General features: G+C 36.1%; 2 protein-coding genes across 3 annotated transcripts; both read right to left on the bottom strand.

Annotated features, from left to right (window-relative positions):
- Nucleotides 1-1,625: 1,625 nt before the first annotated feature.
- LOC121254296 (receptor-like protein 9b) lies at nt 1,626-3,582 on the bottom strand. Its single transcript, XM_041154278.1, has one exon. It carries the CDS (start codon nt 2,875-2,877, stop codon nt 1,720-1,722), a length of 1,158 nt encoding a protein of 385 aa, XP_041010212.1. The 5' UTR covers nt 2,878-3,582; the 3' UTR covers nt 1,626-1,719.
- On the bottom strand, nt 3,473-4,672 carry LOC121254298. Of its 2 annotated transcripts, XM_041154280.1 has the most exons (3): nt 4,206-4,672; nt 3,708-3,711; nt 3,478-3,608 (listed from the first exon to the last, which is right to left on the bottom strand). In XM_041154280.1, the coding sequence occupies exons 1-3, from the start codon at nt 4,567-4,569 to the stop codon at nt 3,521-3,523; spliced, it is 456 nt and encodes a 151-aa protein (XP_041010214.1). In that variant the 5' UTR covers nt 4,570-4,672; the 3' UTR covers nt 3,478-3,520. The 2 variants fall into 2 exon arrangements, with proteins under 2 accessions (XP_041010215.1, XP_041010214.1); XM_041154281.1 differs by lacking the exon at nt 3,708-3,711 and having other exon boundaries at nt 3,473-3,609.
- Nucleotides 4,673-18,630: the final 13,958 nt, after the last annotated feature.

The following is an 18,630-nucleotide window of genomic DNA, read 5'->3' as shown; positions in this document are numbered from 1 at the left end:
GCACCTTATTGAGTAATTAAAGTAAATCATTGGCACCTTATTGATGCAAAAAAAAAAAAATGCTGTTAAACATCCATATATCCACTAATTAAATGGGTAAGCACTTTAATTTTCAGTTTGGTTTTAAATTTTAATACCATTTTTTCAGTACGGCTCTCTCTTGCTATGTGCATGTAGTGGTTTGCAGGCACAAGCAAAAGAAAAAGAAAAGGAATAAAAAACTGGTGGAAGTCTGGGCCGGTCAGGCTAGCCACGCCCAGGGCTACCGGTGCTTCACTGGGCAGTACAGTAATGCAAGTGGCAACGACGATGAATAAATATATGATTATGAATTGTACCACATGATGTTGATCATCATTTAAAACGTATCTTGCGAGTACATAAAGCGGGTCTTAACTCTATGCGTAGTACTTATGCTGTAATTAATGATATTTTTATGTTTTTTTTTTAAAATATTAATTTATCTATTTAATTTGTCCTTCTATTTTAACACCTCATATATTTTAATTTTTTTACTTAATAATTAAAAAGTTAACTATTAATGTATTGCTATTTTTTTTATATTTTTTAAAAATATTTTAAAATAATAAAAAAATATAAATAAAAAAATTAAAAAAAATTAAATGATCTAACGGTGTTACTTAGGCGGCGCCGCCCTTTCTTTTTAAAGGTATTTTTCCAACACCTTAATTTTCAGACTTTTTTCAATATTAGTTATTGCCAAGGTAAATTGACTTCCCGGTGACTGCATGAAAGTCGCTATTCCCACTGGAGCACTCCCGACGGATGTTCTATAATGTATTTTTCTTTAAAATATAAATAAATGCTTTTAAAATTGCCTTTCATTAGATCTTTTATTTTAAAAAAAATTTTACATTTTGCTACAGGAAAGCCTCTACATCTGGAGGAAGATGTTCATGCTCGTAAACTTTTTTTTATTAATTTCCCACATATCTAGAGGAACCTGGAGGAAGCCGCAAGTGTTGGAATATGCTTATCTGTTGATAATTTCACATATCGTTATATTGCTCTAGGCAAGTACTGTTGGAATAATGATATTTGTAATAATGTGGATATCAATTATTTGTGGTGATATTTAATAATTTTTTTTGACAAGTGATATTTAAAAAAATTGAGTCTCGCATATCATTTATTTAATAAAATGACAATTATCGAGAATGAATATTCTCATAATATACTTGGAAGATATTTTCATTATATAATCTTATCTTTTTATTTTTTGAAATAATTTATATTTTGATTTAGTTTATAAATTTAGATTAATTTAAAATAATACATAATTATATGACATTGTATATAAAGGGATATTGTAAATATCAAAAGATATGAGGATATCATTAGTAGTTAGATAAAATATTTGAAATGAATAAAAAAGATTAAAAAATAATATTTAAATGATATGAAAAAAATAGATACGTTAATGTATGGTATGTTGTAAAAGTCAGTATGTAAAATAGAAAATTTGGGTCATGGTAATGTATTTTAAAGGATAGGATGAAGAAACTATTGAGAGTGCTAAGAAGCCAAAAAAAAAAAAAAAAAAGAACTAAATCATTTACAAAAGCGTAAAAGGTCGGCATCTCAAACAAATACTCAATATACGCTAGAAGTGCTCCATCTTTATTGAAGATAAGCAATACTTTGAAATACAGATATTTCATAAAATTGCTTACATTGCATACTTAATTGATCTGATAATCACCTGTACTTAGAGAGTAGCTCAAACAAAGACTCAATATATGCATCCACGGCTCTGAAATACTTGTGCCTCCAGTTCTTTTTAATGATTAGGATCCCAACGAAAGTCCAAAACCCGAGTGCATATGACATAGTTACAAATGCGTAGAAGAAGAAAGGGTGATCAATCATTCTATATCCTTCTTTTTCGTCCTTATGTTCAGGTTCCAGTTGGTTTGCGGTTGAGCAGTTTCTTGGCAGGGCATCTCCACAGAGTTCTGGATTACCCTCATAGCATTGGCTTGTGAAAGTTGAGAATTGATACTCAAATGGGATTCTTCCAGACAGATTGTTGTAGGCAACACTACATACAGATAAAGAAGTGAGTCCAACCAATTCAGAAGGGATTCTCCCTCTCAACTTGTTGTGAGAAAGATCCAAACTCTCCATGCTTCTCAAGTTTCGAAAAGAGATTGGAATGGAACCTGTAAGAGAATTATTCGACAAGTTCAAGAACCGAAGCTGTGACAATTCTCCCATTTCAAAAGGAATGTTACCTGTGAACTGGTTAGATGACAGGTCAATTCCGGTCATCATCAAGAGAGGGATACCTTTGAAAGTATATAATCTATTTTTTATGAACAAAGACATTTGAGCTTCCAATGTTAAGAAAGACGGAATATAAGGAAGTCTAACGTACTCGGAATACCATAAATAAGGTATTTTGGCAAAGTAATCCCAGTAAGTAGGGCTTGGAGAACTTTTGTTCCAGAAAGTAATGTTATCAAGGCAGGAGGGAATACCTCCTGAAAGACGATTGTGAGAGACGTCAAAAACTTGCAGTGTTTTCATCCGACACAGTCTTCGGGGTAGGTGACCTTCAAAGCGATTTCCACTTAAAATAAGTGCTACCAAGCTAGAATGATCATACAACCACTCTGGAATATTACCGGACAAATCATTGTCTCGAACATCTAGGATTACTAAACCTGGACTGTTTGAGATGGTGGGAGAGATTACTCCTTCGAAGTAATTGCCACTTAGATGTAAGATATTTAACATTGTCATGTTCGCGTCCTTTGGGAGCATCTGTCCTTGCAATTTGTTGTTTGACAAATCTAGCAATCTGAGTCGCGTGCCATTGCTAGTCAAACTATGCGGTATTGTTCCTGAGAGCATGTTATGAGAAAGGTCTATATATTCGAGAGGCGGATTACCAAAGGACCAAGGAATGTTGCCTTCTAATGCATTTGAGGACTTGTCAACACCAGATAAGTTTGGAAGAAGATATCCAATATTTTCTGGAAGATGGCCTTTGACATGATTATCGGATATGTCCAACCACTCAAGTGGTGAAGTTCCATTAGCAGAGTAGTCAAGGAAAGAACCATCGATTTTGTTGCCACTCAACAACAACTTTGTGATATTCGTGTTGAAAAATAGATGACAAGGTACGCTTCCTTCTAATGAGCTGTCAGACAAGTCTAGCGAAGACAATAAATATTGGGTGGATATGAAGGTTGGGACAACGTGACCATTCTTCTTGTTGAGGCTGCAGTTTGCCAAGTGCAGTTCACGTAGTTGAAAAGTGGGCACCCAGGAGGGAGACTCTGTTTCGATTTCCAACTCGTAATTGTTTGAAAGATCGAGGTAGTAAAGACTAGAAGCATAGGCAAGTATGGAAAATGACAACACTCCTTCTAATCGATTACCAAAGACAAAAAAACTCGTAATCTTGCTCTGATTAGAGAAAATCGATGAAGGTAGATTGCCCTGCAAGCGATTATCCGATAGATCAAGATATTCAAGGTTTTCAAACCTCTCAAGACAAGATGGAATATTTGCCTTCCAATGTATTATTCCTAAGGTCCAACATACTGAGATGTTTTAATCGCTTCAGTTCACAAAAAGCTGCAGCGAAGTTAGTTTGACAAGTGAGTCTAGTAGTGATCTTGGCAATATGCTTCGAAGACACATAAATAAATAAATAAATCTTCCAAGCAATTTAGAAAAATTGATTTTGACAAAGAGGATGAGAAGCAGAAGAATGATTTTGTTATTTGATTGCGTTATGCAATTAACGAAATCAAACCAGACCAAAAAAATTGTAATTTTGGAAAGAACATAATAAGTTAATAACCACTAACTAAGAACAATAGAAGAGAACAAAAATTGAGAGAGAAGAACTAAATCAAAAATCGATCTCACATTTTATCACCTGCAGGCATCTTTATAAAGACATAGCAATCTAAACATACGTCTGGGCCAAGATATTGGTACAATTGTCCAATATGGTTTTTATTTTTCATGTGTTATTTTGGTTGTTTGGAGTGTTTTTAGGGATCTCCCCACGGTTTAGTTAATATTTTAATAAAAACTCATATTTACCTAAATGAAAAAAGAAAAGAAACAACTAAACCCACGTGAAATGAGACCCGAAAAAGGATCATCATCAACTAAGAAAATTGTTATATATATATTGGACAAAATGGGGTTAGGGTTCTCACCTTGAAGCTCTCCTCCAATGGTCATGCTGCTAAGGTCAAGAAACTCCAGTTCATTGAATAAGGTGAACAAAGTCACATTCGGATACCATTTGAATATTGACGGCGGCTTCACGTAGTCGTCTTGCATAAAGATTATGTTTACTTTCCCATCATCGTCACACACGATATTAGATGTCGAACAACAATCACGACTCCCGTCAAAATCGGCGAATGGTAGACCATGTGTAGAGTTTCTGATCTCCAACAGAGCTCTGTTCTGTTCTTCGCTGCATCCAGCTTCAACCCAAGCAGATGGGAAAAAAGTGATCAGAGCTATAAGCCAAATTAGGAAGATCATGGCCTTATTGGCAAAAGAAGCGTCCATTTGTGATCAAGAGATTGTTCGAAGGCAAGTACTAATAATGTTTTTGTTGATAAAATGCAACGACTGGATGAATGGTTTATTGCATCTTTATGATCAACTAGATTGAATTAACGGGGTAATTGCCAGTGATAAAATGGCAAACTTTTCAAGCTTCATTTGGGTGGAATCACGTGACACGTACAGTGTACTGTAGTGATGGCTGCTGGCGGACTGAAGCACCAAGCTGGTTTTCTCACGCCTTTTTTTTTTTTTTTTCCGAATGTGACTCTGTGACTCGTGTGAATAGTAATTAGGCTATCCCATGTGAATAGTAATTTGTGTTTGATGAGTAAAGTGAAATTATCATTTTATCCTTGATTAGGTTGGTGTTTGATGAACAAAATTGCCTCTTTGTCCTTGAGTAACTAATGTGTTTGAGGGGTAAATTTACCTCTTTGGTCGACCAGGAGGTCAAAATTATCAACATTTTCATTTAGATGAAAGTGTAATAAAAATAATTAGAGTCTTCGGCCACAAAATTAGCTTCTAAACAAATAGACCTTAATTTTCAGTTTGGTAATAAATGATGAACCGTATGGAGGTTTTAGAGTGAATAGAAATACCGAGGGTGATCACATTGCAGGGTTATTAATTAGCCTATTCCGACGACCGGAAAGAATTCTGCTGTGCGAGTACTAGTACTACATATATATGCCTTATTAATGGGCGGTTTTAACTTTTAATATTTGTGAGAAACTTACGGAATGTGGAGATAAAAACAGATCATTCTAGTATGATAAAAATTGGTGGAAGTTAAGGCCGGTGAGGCTAGCCAGGGGTACTGGTGGTTCATTGGGCAGTATAGTAATGCAAATGCAACGACGACTTTTTGTTGGTCCTTATGTTCAGGTTCCGATTGGTTTGCGAATGAGCAGTTCCTAACTTTCTTGGAAGGTCTCCATGGAGTTCCAAATTACCCTCGTAGCATTGCATTGTGTTGCTAAATATACCATAATAAAATAAAAATTATAATAAACTTAAAGTTGAAATGAAATCAATTTGAACTGATGTAAGGAAACATCGCTCTCTTTCAGGAGATTCAATTAGCTTTATGCAATAGATAAAGTTTCAAATGAGTCTGTGCAGCATACCTCATTCTCATGACTTGTCTTGACCTTTAAGATATAACAATCAAACTGATCATCGTATAGCTTGAATAAATTCTGAATAAGTAGTTGAGCTCAAAATTTTACTAAAAAGACACCTCTCTCTAGACAATTCTTCCCCCTCCTGTTGTGTAAAATACACACACATCAACGATGACAAATAAAGTAAAAGCAATCACGATCAAGCACACGATACACAATATATGTGGTTCGATAAATTACCTACGTCCACAGAACTGCAAAAATTTTATTTAATTGGAGGAGATTACAATCACTCAATCTCAACTCACACTCTCTAGGGCTTTTTGCTGTCTCACACAATATGTACTCACTTGACAATTGTTCTCTCTCTAAATTTGTTGAAAGTCATACAAAACAAGTCAAATATGACATATATATAGCAAAGGCGCTGGGAATCCTAATTTAGTAAAATTTACGTTATTTGCTCGAGCGGTGTGTCGAGCGCACTTCGAGCAAACGACCAAATTAACATTGGTTCAAGAGGGGTGTCAAATGGGGCTCGAGCAAATACTAGGGTTTGTGTCTCACTCGAGTTCACTGTCATGCTAGACTCAAGCAAGCTCACGAGTTGAGATTCACTCGAACCCATTGTCGAGCGCACGTCGTCGTGCGCTCGAATTCACAGGTTGTGTTTCGCTCGAGCGCACGTCGAGTGCACATCAAGCAAGTTTTAGGACTGCAATCAGATCCAAAAAAAAAAAAAAAAGGCAAGTTTGTTGGTTTCATCTGTATTGTTCTTTGATATTAATTATGTGTATTTTGCTACATAATTTAACGTGATACATTAGTTTTAATATTTTTTAAAAAAATTAGGAAAATCAAATCAAGTTATAAACTTTATTTTACAAAATTAAATGAATGACATATATAGGACCTACCGCTCAATTAATTTAGGACCATTGAAGTTGTGTTTTTTGCTATTTTTTAAATGAAATGTGATTCTTTTCATTTCACTCTAACCTAACCTGTTGGAGAGCTCCAACCCCCCTCTTCCAACCCTCGGTAAAAGGAAGGCCGATCTCCCCAGAACCAGCATCCCTAGCGCCCCATCTTCATGATTTATTCCAACTTTTTCATAGTTTTTAATCTATATTGTTATAAAGAGGATGAGAAGCAGATCTGCGCAAAATCCATCCATTATCACAATGCACACGTCTCAATTAGAAAGACCAATCCATCTAACAAGAATTTAACTCTTTCACCTAGCAAAACAAGTCCGACTAACACATTGTTTGAAATCTCCGAGCATCGCAAGTGATCAAAATCACCGAGCAAATCTAGTTCAATAGACATGCTGCTTAAAAATTCTGAGCAAAGTATCATTGCTCAAGATCACCAAGACCGACCGATTCAACTAGGGGTGTAAAATACGAGTCTTTTTAAGACTAATCTTTTTTAACTATAAAAAAATTACATAAAAATAAATTCACAAAATAACGTGTCTTGATATATGATATTTTAGATTATAAAATTATTTTTATTATAAAATAAATCTAATTGATTACATAAAATTACGTCACTTTATGACTTTATTTTTATATAATTTCTTTGTTTTTGTAGCACTCTTTTTTTATTTTTTTCTAATGTTTTCCGCACCTTTTTTCTGAGTATAGTATTTTTTTTCTTAAGGTTTCTGACAAGGCAATGGACGGTAAAAAAAATTTAGAGGCTCACTAAAGCAAAGTTTACAAACTGACATAGTAATTTGAAAAGAGATTCTTAATTCAATGTACCACAACAAAACACATGATTAATTTTTGTGAATCTAGTTTTGTCATATTTTTTGTGAATCTAACGTCGTTTCTAGAATAAGCAAATCCGGTAAGAAACCCATTACGCATATATCAATTGAAAAAAAAAACTCTACCGGCCTATCCTTATGTTACCTTCCCTTTGCCAGTCTTATACATCTGGATGGTGAAAATGTTTAAAAAAATTTGTGAATAAAAAAAAAAAATTAATAACAAAATATTAAATAGTATTGAAAAGTAATAAATAATTAAAATAAATAAATAAATAATAATAATAAAATAAAAAATAATAATAAAATATTTTGAGTGTAGCCTATACTCTCAGTACCAAAAGTGCCCTTAACATTGCCCAAGTTCCGGTCCAACTCAGGGAGGCAATAAAATTAATTAATTAGTAAGATCCAGTCCTTACGTTCACCTTTTTTACCATCTTGTCGGTCTTGGAATGACCATAAAGTAAAAAACACAATGCTTTCTCTTCTTTTTAAAGAAGTTTTTGAGAAAAACAATCTCACGAGTTACCTTTGTGAGTGTGCTTTCATTCATTTATATATTGATCATGTACAACTGTTTTTAAACTAGGAATCTGTACAATATGGAAAGAATGCTAAATTAAATGAATTACATAATGATTATATAGCTGGATATCTTTCTAAAATCATGCATCTGTTACCATGATACAGCTTAAGGTAAGTTGCTGAAATCAAGTGATTGCTGGACTGTTTTTATTTTGTGCTTGATCTATGGCAGCTTGATTGGCAGCTTGATCTTCATTCCTTATACTCCCCTTCAAACTTGGCTGTGTATGGTAACATAGGCCAAGTTTGTCTCGCAGCTGCTGGAAAGGACCCTTGAGTAATGGCTTGGTAAAAATATCAGCTAGCTGATCTAGTGATTTAACAAACTGAGTTTCTAAAGCCCCAAGTGCTACTCTTTCTCGAATGTAATGATAATCTAATTCTATATGTTTTGTTCGAGCATGAAGAACTGGATTAACAGTGAGATATAGAGCACTCATATTGTCACAATATAAGGTTGGTGCTTTATTTGAGGTACTCCAAGATCTCTGAGTAGTTTTGAAAGCCAAGTCAGCTTAGCTGCAGTTGAGGCCATGGCTCGGTATTCAGCCTCAGCACTTGACCTAGACACTGTAGGTTGCTTCTTAGCACTCCATGAAATGCAGTTGCTGCCAAGGAAGGTACAATACCCTGAAGTAGATCTTCGTGTGGTTGGGCAACCTGCCCAATCTGCATCAGAGAACCCATACAAGTCGAGTGTGCTGCTTGAGGTTATATATAGGCCAAGTTTTGCTGTGCCCTGTAAGTACCTTAGGATTCTCTTAACAAGCTGAAAGTGCTGGACTGTTGGTGTTTGCATAAATTGACAAACAGAGTTAACAGAAAAAGAGAGATCTGGTCTTGTAAATGTCAGGTACTGCAAACCTCCAACTATGCTCCTGTAAGTAGTTGGATCATGGAAAGGCTCCTCGGAGGCTTTGAGCTGTTGACCTTTGGATGGCATAGGTGTAGACAAAGGTTTACAGTCATGCATATTGGCTCGAGTTAGCAACTCTATAATATACCTGTGCTGAGATAAGAGGAGATCTGAACCAACTTTGTGAACTTCTATGCCCAAAAAATGGTGAAGAAAGCCAAGATCCTTGATAGAAAATTGAGAACTGAGTTGAGAAATCAACCACTTAATGCTTTTTGGATTGTCACCTATTACCACCATGTCATCTACATATAGAAGAAGAATTAGTAGCCCATGGTTAGAGTGACAAATAAATAGACTTGGATCAGCTGAGCTGGAATAAAACCCAAGCTGAAGGAGGAAGTCACTAAGTCTGTCAAACCAGGCTCGAGGAGCCTGTTTGAGACCATATAAGGCTCTGTTGAGCTGGCACACATGCTGAGGATAATGTTCATCTGTATAGCCTGGTGGCTGATGCATGTAGACAAGAGTTTTGAGACAACCATGTAAAAAAGCATTCTTAACATCTAGCTGATGAAGTGCCCATTTTTTCACAGTAGCAATTGTGAGGACCATTCTGATAGTAGCAGGCTTCACAACTAGAGAGAATGTTTCTGAGAAATCAACCCCATCTATTTGACTGAAGCCTTTAGCAACTAGTCTTGCTTTGAGCCTTTCAAGTGTACCATCTGCCTTTAGTTTTGCCTTGTAAACCCACTTGGATCCAATGACATTCATGTCAGCAATTCTTGGAACCAATTTCCAGGTTTGATTAACTGCAAGTGCAGCTAGTTCCTCTTCCATCGCAGCAGACCATCCAAGATGATTTTTGGCAGTTTTGACAGATTTTGGCTCAGTAGGAATAGAGACCAAATTATGCAAGTTTGCATATCTAGGATTAGGTTTGTGAATGCCACACCTAGACCTAGTTTGCATATGATGTTGTACTGATGGCTGTACTGCAGTTTCAACAGGAGAGGGAAGAAGTGTATTTTGCAAAGAATTTGTTTCTGTAGGTAAGGAATCTGTATATTGCTGGACAAGATGTGAAGCAATGATGACAGTTTGAATTGGTGAATGAGAAGGAGGAGCAAATGCAGAGGGCAACACAGATGCATTTGAGAGACTATTTTGACATTCAATGAAGCTGGAAAAATCTCCCTCAACAGCAGGAGAATCATATAACAGAGTTGGCTTAGAATATGGAATAACAGACTCATCAAATACAACATGCCTTGAGGTATAAATTCGACCAGTGGGTGGATAGAGACATTTATAGCCTTTGTGTTTGGTACTGTAACCAATAAAGACACATGGCAATGACTTAGGTTCAAGTTTATTGGACCTAAATTCTCCAAGATAAGGAAAGCATCGAGTCCCAAGAGTTCTAAGAATGCTATAATCAGGATATTTGGCATATAGTCTAAAGAAAGGAGAGTCCATATTGAGTAGAGGAGAAGGCAATCTGTTAAGCAAAAACACAGCAGCAGAGAAGCAATCTAACCAGAATCTAGGTGGAAGTTTTGCATGGAACATCATAGTTAAACCTAGATTGGTTATACTTCTGTGCTTTCTTTCAGCTTTGCCATTTTGTTCTGGTGTTTTTGGACAAGCTGATTGATGAAGAATGCCAAATTTTTGGAAATAATCAGTAAGGTTCTTGTTATTAAACTCACCTCCTTCATCAGTTTGGAAAACCCGAATTTTGGCATTAAATTGGCACATGACAAACACATGAAACTGTATAAAAGCAGAATTAAAATCAGACTTGTGTTTGAGGGGAATTAACTAGCTGAAATTAGTAGCTTCATCAACAAAGATAGCATAGAATCTATACTTTTCTCTAGAGGCAGTGGGAGCAGGTCCTCATAGATCACAATGAACTTTTTCAAAAGGAACATTGACTATATTGTCTCTTGAAAGAAATGGCAATTTACAAGCTTTTCCCATTTGACAGCTTGTACAGATTTCAGAAGAAGACTGTTTTGAATCAAGAGTAATAAACTTCTTGTTACAAAGATAGTCTAGGATTCTTGAATTTGGATGTCCAAGCCTGAGATGCCAGTTTTCTTTATTTGTGGATCTAAATCTGGAGGAGAAAAAACTCCTTTTATTCTGAGGGGTCGAATCAGCATCATCAAAAATGTATAGTCCCTTCTGTTTCCTTCCTGTCGCCACTGTCCTCATTGTTGTCCTGTCCTTTATCACAAAACCATGTCCATCAAACTCAAACCTCAGTGGATAATCAGATGTAAGCTTACTAACAGATAATAAATCCTTCTTAATTTCAGGTACCACTAGCACATCATTCAACTGTATTGGAGATTGAGTTGAACCAACCATTGCTTGTCCAACATGAGTGATAGGTAAAACTTTACCTTTACCAACCATAATACCATCATGACCATTATATGGAAGTAGTGAGTGAAGAGTACCTTCATTGGCAGTTATGTGGTCAGTTGCACCTGTGTCAGGATGCCATGAAGCTGTGTTAGGAGCCTCATCCATTTTAATGGCTGCAAAACTCTGTGGAAGGTTATCATTTGTGAAAGAATGATTGAACCTATTGAAACATTTAAGAGCAGTATGATTTCTTTTGTGACATATCTGACACACAACTTCTTCTTTGCCTGCTGTTTTGGAGTTTGAATTTGAAGAGGTACCACGAGACTGATTGTTGGATGAGCTTGATCTTGAGCCAAGGATTGGCCTTGGACAAAGCCACGACCTTTTGAGTTAAAGGAACCAGTGCTAGAGTTTGGTTTCCTTTGTTTGAATGACTTTTGGCCATAAAAAACCATAGGAGGAGTAACATCAACCTTGTATCGATCAGTATAGCTTTCCAATAAAGTAACTAATTCTGAAAAAACTGGAACAGGTGGCCTAAGCATAGTGGCTGTAAAAACTTCAAAATCCTTACCAAGGCCATTGAGAAGCCACCAAGACTTCTTGTGTTCAGAAACAGGTTTGCTAATAGCAGCAAGTTCATCACAAATTGTTTTAAATCTCCTCAAATAATCACTCAAGGAATCAGATCCTTTGGTGATTGAGGTGAGTCTTTGCTTAAGTGCAAGACTCCGATCAGAAGACACCCTTGCAAAAGCATGAACAAGGGCACTCCAAACTTCTGAGGCAGTGTTTAGACCAACCACAAGGCCTAAAACTTCCTCACTCAAGGTGGCTGTAAGCCATCCTTTAACAAGCCAATCAGACCTGCGCCACTTGTGATAAAGTGGATTAGACTGAGAGGTATTAGACTCATCAAGAATAAATTGTGGTGGAGTGTGTATGTCACCTGTGATAAATCCTTGAAGGTCATAGCTTTCAAGGATATTTAGCATCTGAGTTTTCCAGAGCAAGAAATTGCTGGAAGTGAGTTTGAGAGACACATAATTCGACATATTCTGTGAGACAGGATATGGATAGGGATCTGAAAGAATGGATGAAGTCATTGCAGGAGAAGAAAAAAAAAAACACAACTCTCTAGCAACCCGTATTGGCTCTTGATACCATAAAGAAGTTTTTGAGAAAAACAATCTCACGAGTTACCTTTGTGAGTGTGCTTTCATTCATTTATATATTGATCATGTACAATTGTTTCTAAACTAGGAATCTGTACAATATGGAAAGAATGCTAAATTAAATGAATTACATAATGATTATACAGCTGGATATCTTTCTAAAATCATGCATCTGTTACCATGATACAGCTTAAGGTAAGTTGCTGAAATCAAGTGATTGCTGGACTGTTTTTATTTTGTGCTTGATCTATGGCAGCTTGATTGGCAGCTTGATCTTCATTCCTTATACTTTTATCTGCTGAGGACACAATAAATTAGTTGAATCGTTGAGATCGTGGTGATCATCGTCATATTCAACATGATAACCCGTGGTCTTTACGTTCACCTGTTATGGTCCAAGGTCCATCATACACAAATTAAAGATGCAGACAAGTCTTAAGAGAAATTCCCAATAATGCTGGAATTATTCATGAGAAAAAGATTGGATATGATAATTAAAAAGTAATGGGCAAAACTTATTAATTTAGTAATTGGCACCTAATCGAGTAATTAAAGTAAATCATAATTGGCAGCTTATTGATACCAAAAAAAAAAAAGAGTAAAATATGGATGTAAATCATGTGTTTTTTTCTTCTTAATTGGTAATAAAAATAATTAGAATCTTCGTTCACAGGATTGGCTTCTAAACATTCTCCTTTCCGTAAAAATAAAAATTATTGTATACAGAAAACATAAAAAACACAAAGACCAGTGAAAATGCTGTTAAACAACACTTTAATTTTCAGTTTGGTTTTAATACTATTTTTTCAGTACGTCTCTCTCTAGCTATCTATGTGCATGTAGTGGTTTGCAGACACAAGTAAAAACATGTCGTGCCCGAGTAGTTCCACAGCGGCCAAACGCTTAGTACCTGCAGTGAGGGAGAAGAAGAGGCTCTGATGACATCCGGAGTTGCTCCGATGCTAAAGTCAGTAGAGAATATTCGAGTGATAAAGAAAGTTAAGAGATTTGAGTAACAGAAAAGCTCATATAGCCTTCCCTTGTGAGAGATGGTTGTTATTTATATCTGTCTTGGACCCGACTGCCGAGAGAGATCGTAGTATGTCAGGTCGTGCTCGGGTCAAATCTGCTACCACCCTTATGTTGTGGCAGTGTGTTAGGATGCGGTTGAGTCGTCCTACGGTACATTTGGCAACACGTCATTGCGTGCTGGGCTCCCTGACACGCATTGAATGCGGTGTGTCTCTTGTCTTGCGTGCCCACTATCAAACATGCCCAACCACCCATGCCCTCCTGCAGTCATCCGCTACGTACCCTATTGTAGGGCTTGGCAGCCCACCGAGGTCCCAGGCGATCACTACCTTGTGGAGGGCTCCTTTATCAAGTCGAACTCGGTGCCAAGGCCTTTCTGGATAGGCATTCGGGTCGTGGTCTTAGTACACTGCTTCCTGGCTTGGGCTCTTAGCCTGCTTTGAGTCTTCGCCTGAGGGAGGTGGGATCTCTGCGGGTTGATCTCTTTAGACCTAGGCCACTCTCCGGAAGGGCTCCTTCACAGTACCCGTAAATTCAAAAGAGTTTTAAAATCATGGCCACAAACAAAACGTAATTTCAAATTAAAGTAATTTGACAGTGCTGCATACTTTAAAATATTTAAATCGAAATCAAGGACCACAAGTGGGAACTGGTGTTGAAATTGGTAATTGATGATGGTCCAAGGTCCATCATACATAAAGATGCCAAGTCTTAAAAGAGAAAATCCCAATTATGCTGGAATTATTCATGAGCTTATACAACTATAAAAAAAAGACTGGATATGATCATTAAAAAGTAATGGGCAAAATTTATTAATTTAGTAATTGGACCTTATTGATACAAAAAACAGAAGTAATATATGGATGTAAATATATTGTGTTTCCCTTGTTCGTAATAAATATAATTAGAATCTCCGGTCTCTAAATAAATGGCTTCTAAAAACTGTGCTTTTCTTTCTAAAAATGGAGCCTTAACATTGCCCAAGTCTCAATAATCAAATTTGCCTCTAAAATATAATGAAGTTTAGAAGAAGTCTGTTTATCTAAATGCATTATGCACAAAAGAAATTAAATCCGAATACCTCAGATTTACTATTTAACCAAGAAATAGAAATTTGTTTTCTCGAGAATGAACAGATTTTAATAACAAGTTTTGAAGAAATGAAATATTTGGTGAGAGAGAGAATTTCAAAATTAGCTTTTGTGATCCTTCAATTTGTAGGTAATTGGATTTATTTATAGATAGCTAAAGGATGCGAACGAAAAATTAAAACATTTCATTTCACTGACATATGTTATGAATAGGTATATTTATTATAACTGATGCCAAGCAATGCATAGGTTGGACTTGGTCTAAAGGTTACAAGCCTTCTCCTCCAATCAGTTGACACTGGTTTGAAACAGTGGACGCATATTGGGGATTTAATTTTGAGCTTGAATTCAATTAATTTAGGAAAAAAAAAATGTAATATGTGGTGTGTAGGAACGATGAATAGCAAAATTCAAAAAAAAAGTTTAAAAGTTATGTATAACATGAAGATGATAAATAAAAGGTTTTTTTTTAATTTTTGTCATGTGTTAAAGCACTTCACGCTTTTGCTTGCTGGGTCACAAGACCCAGGCCCGTATGGGGGCGTTCCTTCTCATTAAAGGATCAAAATCCTTTCTTGACAATGGTGTGGCTCAAACCCTAGCTCTATGGCTATACCAAATGAATCAATACCACTAAGCCATTGAGAGACTTACGACATGTAAATAGACCAAAAATTATATAACCATAAGTATAAGGTTATCCATAAATTCTCTCTTCCAAAATAATTCACAGCACTCCGTGCTTTTGCTTGCTGGGCCGCAATTCTCGCCTTGGACTGGGCATATCGCTCATCATCCACGTGCTAAATGGGTAAGGAAAAAAGAAGAAAGAAGCATCACACATCCAATTAATATACGCGAAATGTAGCAGGTGTCCAAGTAAGTCACTTCCACGGCGAAGGCTGTTTAGAGTTAAGAGGACCAACCCATTTGTTGGAAATGCAAAGCGTTGAACAGGTTTTCCTATATCACGACCCGCTTTCGGCTTCGGAGTCGAGTCTTAGGCCCATACTCTTTTCAGTGGGCAACTTGTTCTGAAGAGCTTCCATCTGAAACCCACAGCTAAAAATGGGTAGTAGCCCTTCTCATTTTGTTCTATAGAAAGTGCATGGGCTGGGCTTAAGCTTTGTGTGTAAGAGTTGCTGCTACAGTAATGTAGAAAACAACATTAATGGATCATGCTACAGATGGGAGTTATCTGCGCTTCCAAAAATATCTCGTCCCATGTTGGAATTGAAAGATAAATTATTCGTTTGTTTTCAGAAAATTTTTCAATTCATTTTATTTAATCATTACATATTTTTTAAATTTTCATATAAAATAAAATAAACAATTCAATTTTTTCAAATTTCAAAACAAAAATAATATTAAAAAAATATATTTTAACAATATTTTGTTCAACTTTTAACTTTAATCTAAAAAATATCATCTAATCTCATCTCATCTCTGAAAACAAACGAGGCAATATGCCCTTCTATCAGCATATGAAAAAAAAAGACAGACAATCAGCATATGAACTTTTGCATATTTTTCCAAGATTCAAAAACAGGATGATCGATAAATTACTCAAAACTGTAATTCTATAAAGAATTCATTTTAAGAGAAACTAAATGGCAAACGCACCCCAAACCAACCTCTGAAATCTGCTTTTAAAGCATCCTTACCTTAATACAACTAGATTCATGGATTATTCTTTAGTTTTTACCTTAATAAATGATGTAGTTTCTAAACCCCATTTCTCTGTTTACATGATGCTGTTGAAGTCTTGGTTCAATGCATATACAAAACAATCTATATATGATAATTGATCCTAAACAGCTGCAAAGATCATGATCAAACAAAAGTAGGGATTCTTTCAGTCTTCTTGTCCATTAGAAGAAGGAAAACAACAAGAAGCAGCAGCAAATAAACAAAAGTAATCGCATATAAATATAATTCTTTGTTCCTTTCTACCAATGCCATTTCCCAGATCAGTAACAAGAAAGCGTGAAGCTGATCTTATCAATTGATAGGTAGGTAGCACTAAGGCAATGAACCAGAAAAAACAAAATTATCACAGCTTCTTTTCCCCTAATGTATATTCTTGGTTGGATGGTGTATATTTATGCTAGCTTCTCTCTCTCTCTGCTATCCCTTATATAGCACCAAGTGGATGAGAGATTTCTTGGCATAAATTCATCCACAACAAAGTCTCAGTTTGGCACAAACCATAATTTAGCAAAAGAATAGAACCATAATTTAGCTAGATTGCATTTTAAGATCACCATTAGCATCGTTCGACCAATATGTAAGATTTCAGATAGGAAGAAGGGAGTGCATGGAGCATGATGCACGAAGGACTAAAAAGGTACTATATATTCTTCTGAATGATGGAAAGCACGATACAAAGACCCTCATATATACACACTGCCTAACAAACTAACTTAATGATATACCAAAAATAGAAGCCAGCTAATAAAGGAAATATATCTACCAGCCAATGAAAAGAATAACAATTAAAATACAAGGTATCAGAAATTATCCTTCTACAAATTTTAGACTTGCAACTAAACGACTTGCAGTTGTTAATGGTGGGAAGAGAACGATGAAAGGTTTGATGGAGGTTTTGAACAAATATGAGGCTTGGACTGATCAAGTACTTAATAAAGAGAAGAGTGTCATATTCTTTTCTAAGAGAAATTCGGTCTCTAGGAAACATTCTCTTTTCTGCTTTACTGGGTTTATTGAAGGTTCGTTTCCTTTTAAGTACTTGGGGTGCCTATAGCGGACAGCAGACTGAAGGCTTGTGATTTTGGTAATTTGCTAGGCGAAGTGAATACGAAGATTGCGGGTTGGAAGATGAAAATACTCTCTGCTGGTGGTAGAACTATTCTTTTGCATCACGTTTTATCTAGTATGGCCACCCATCTTCTTGTTGTTTTAGATGTCCCCAAAGTGGTGATTCTAAGCTTGAATAAGCTTCTGAACTCCTTCTTTTGGGGTGAATATGGAGGCAATAGTTATAGAAAATGGATCTCCTGAAAGCATATCTGTACTCCCACAGATGAAGGTGGATTGGGTATTAGGGGTTTTGGGGATGTTCAGATAGCTTTACACATGAAACTTGCCCAAAATCTTATCAAGGACAACTCGCTTTGAGCGGATTTCTTCAGAGGTTAATATGTTAAAAGAAATCACTTATCCCTCCTGGAGCCTATAAAAGGGACCCGTTTTTTAAAATTGATTGTCTGCAGTATACTAGAGGTGATAAATAGTTCCAAATTGATTGTGAAAGAGGGTAATATCTCCTTCTGGTATGATAATTAGGATGAGGGAGGTCCTCTCAATGGTCAATTTATTGTGTCTGCTCACATTTTGATTAAGATAAATGAGTATCGCATTGAGAATAGGTGAGATATCTCTCTTTTGAACAGCTTTGTGGGCCATCAAAAAGCCAATGCTCTGTATGACTTTTTGGCTCGATGGAAGGAGGGTCAATATATACTTGTTTGGTTGAAAGACAAGGAGGGCAATTTTACTACAAAGAGCGCTTGAGATTGTATTAGGGTTCAGTGGATATACCATACTAATCTTCCTAAGAAGATTACCATCATGATGTGGAAGGCTACTAATAATTGCCTTAGTGTTTATAAGAATATTAAAATGGTGGGTGTTCCAATGGCTTCCAAATATAATTGTTGTCAAAAGGGTCATATTGAGGACTTGAATCATGTGCTCTGCATGAGGGATTTTGCTAGACACATTTAGTGCCTAGCGGCCACACAATTAGGGGTTCATATGGCCTCTTTCTACACTTGGAAGGAACAAATTAAATTTTGGTTTCACCGTGCGAATAGGTTTTCACAGGTTAGAATTATTTTTGGCCTTCTCCCTTCTATTATAACCTGGAAAATTTAGGAGAGGCGCTATAAAGCTCGGTATGAGGATAAGGTTCATACGGCAGAGTTGGTTTGGCACGCTATTAAATTATGGCTCCGTCGCATCATGGACCAGATTATGAAAGTGCTTTCTGTTTCTACCCAAAACA

The sequence above is a fragment of the Juglans microcarpa x Juglans regia genome, chromosome 3D (genome assembly GCF_004785595.1).
Source record: "Juglans microcarpa x Juglans regia isolate MS1-56 chromosome 3D, Jm3101_v1.0, whole genome shotgun sequence".
Taxonomy (NCBI): Eukaryota; Viridiplantae; Streptophyta; class Magnoliopsida; order Fagales; family Juglandaceae; genus Juglans; species Juglans microcarpa x Juglans regia.
Note: the sequence above shows the minus strand (reverse complement) of the source record. Positions and strands in the feature narration are given on the sequence as shown.

What these genes read in the sequence shown, in the direction of transcription:
- LOC121254296 (XM_041154278.1), bottom strand. Translation starts at nt 2,877, where the DNA reads ATGCTCTCAGGAACAATACCGCATAGTTTGACTAGCAATGGCACGCGA.
- LOC121254298 (XM_041154280.1), bottom strand. Translation starts at nt 4,569, where the DNA reads ATGGACGCTTCTTTTGCCAATAAGGCCATGATCTTCCTAATTTGGCTT.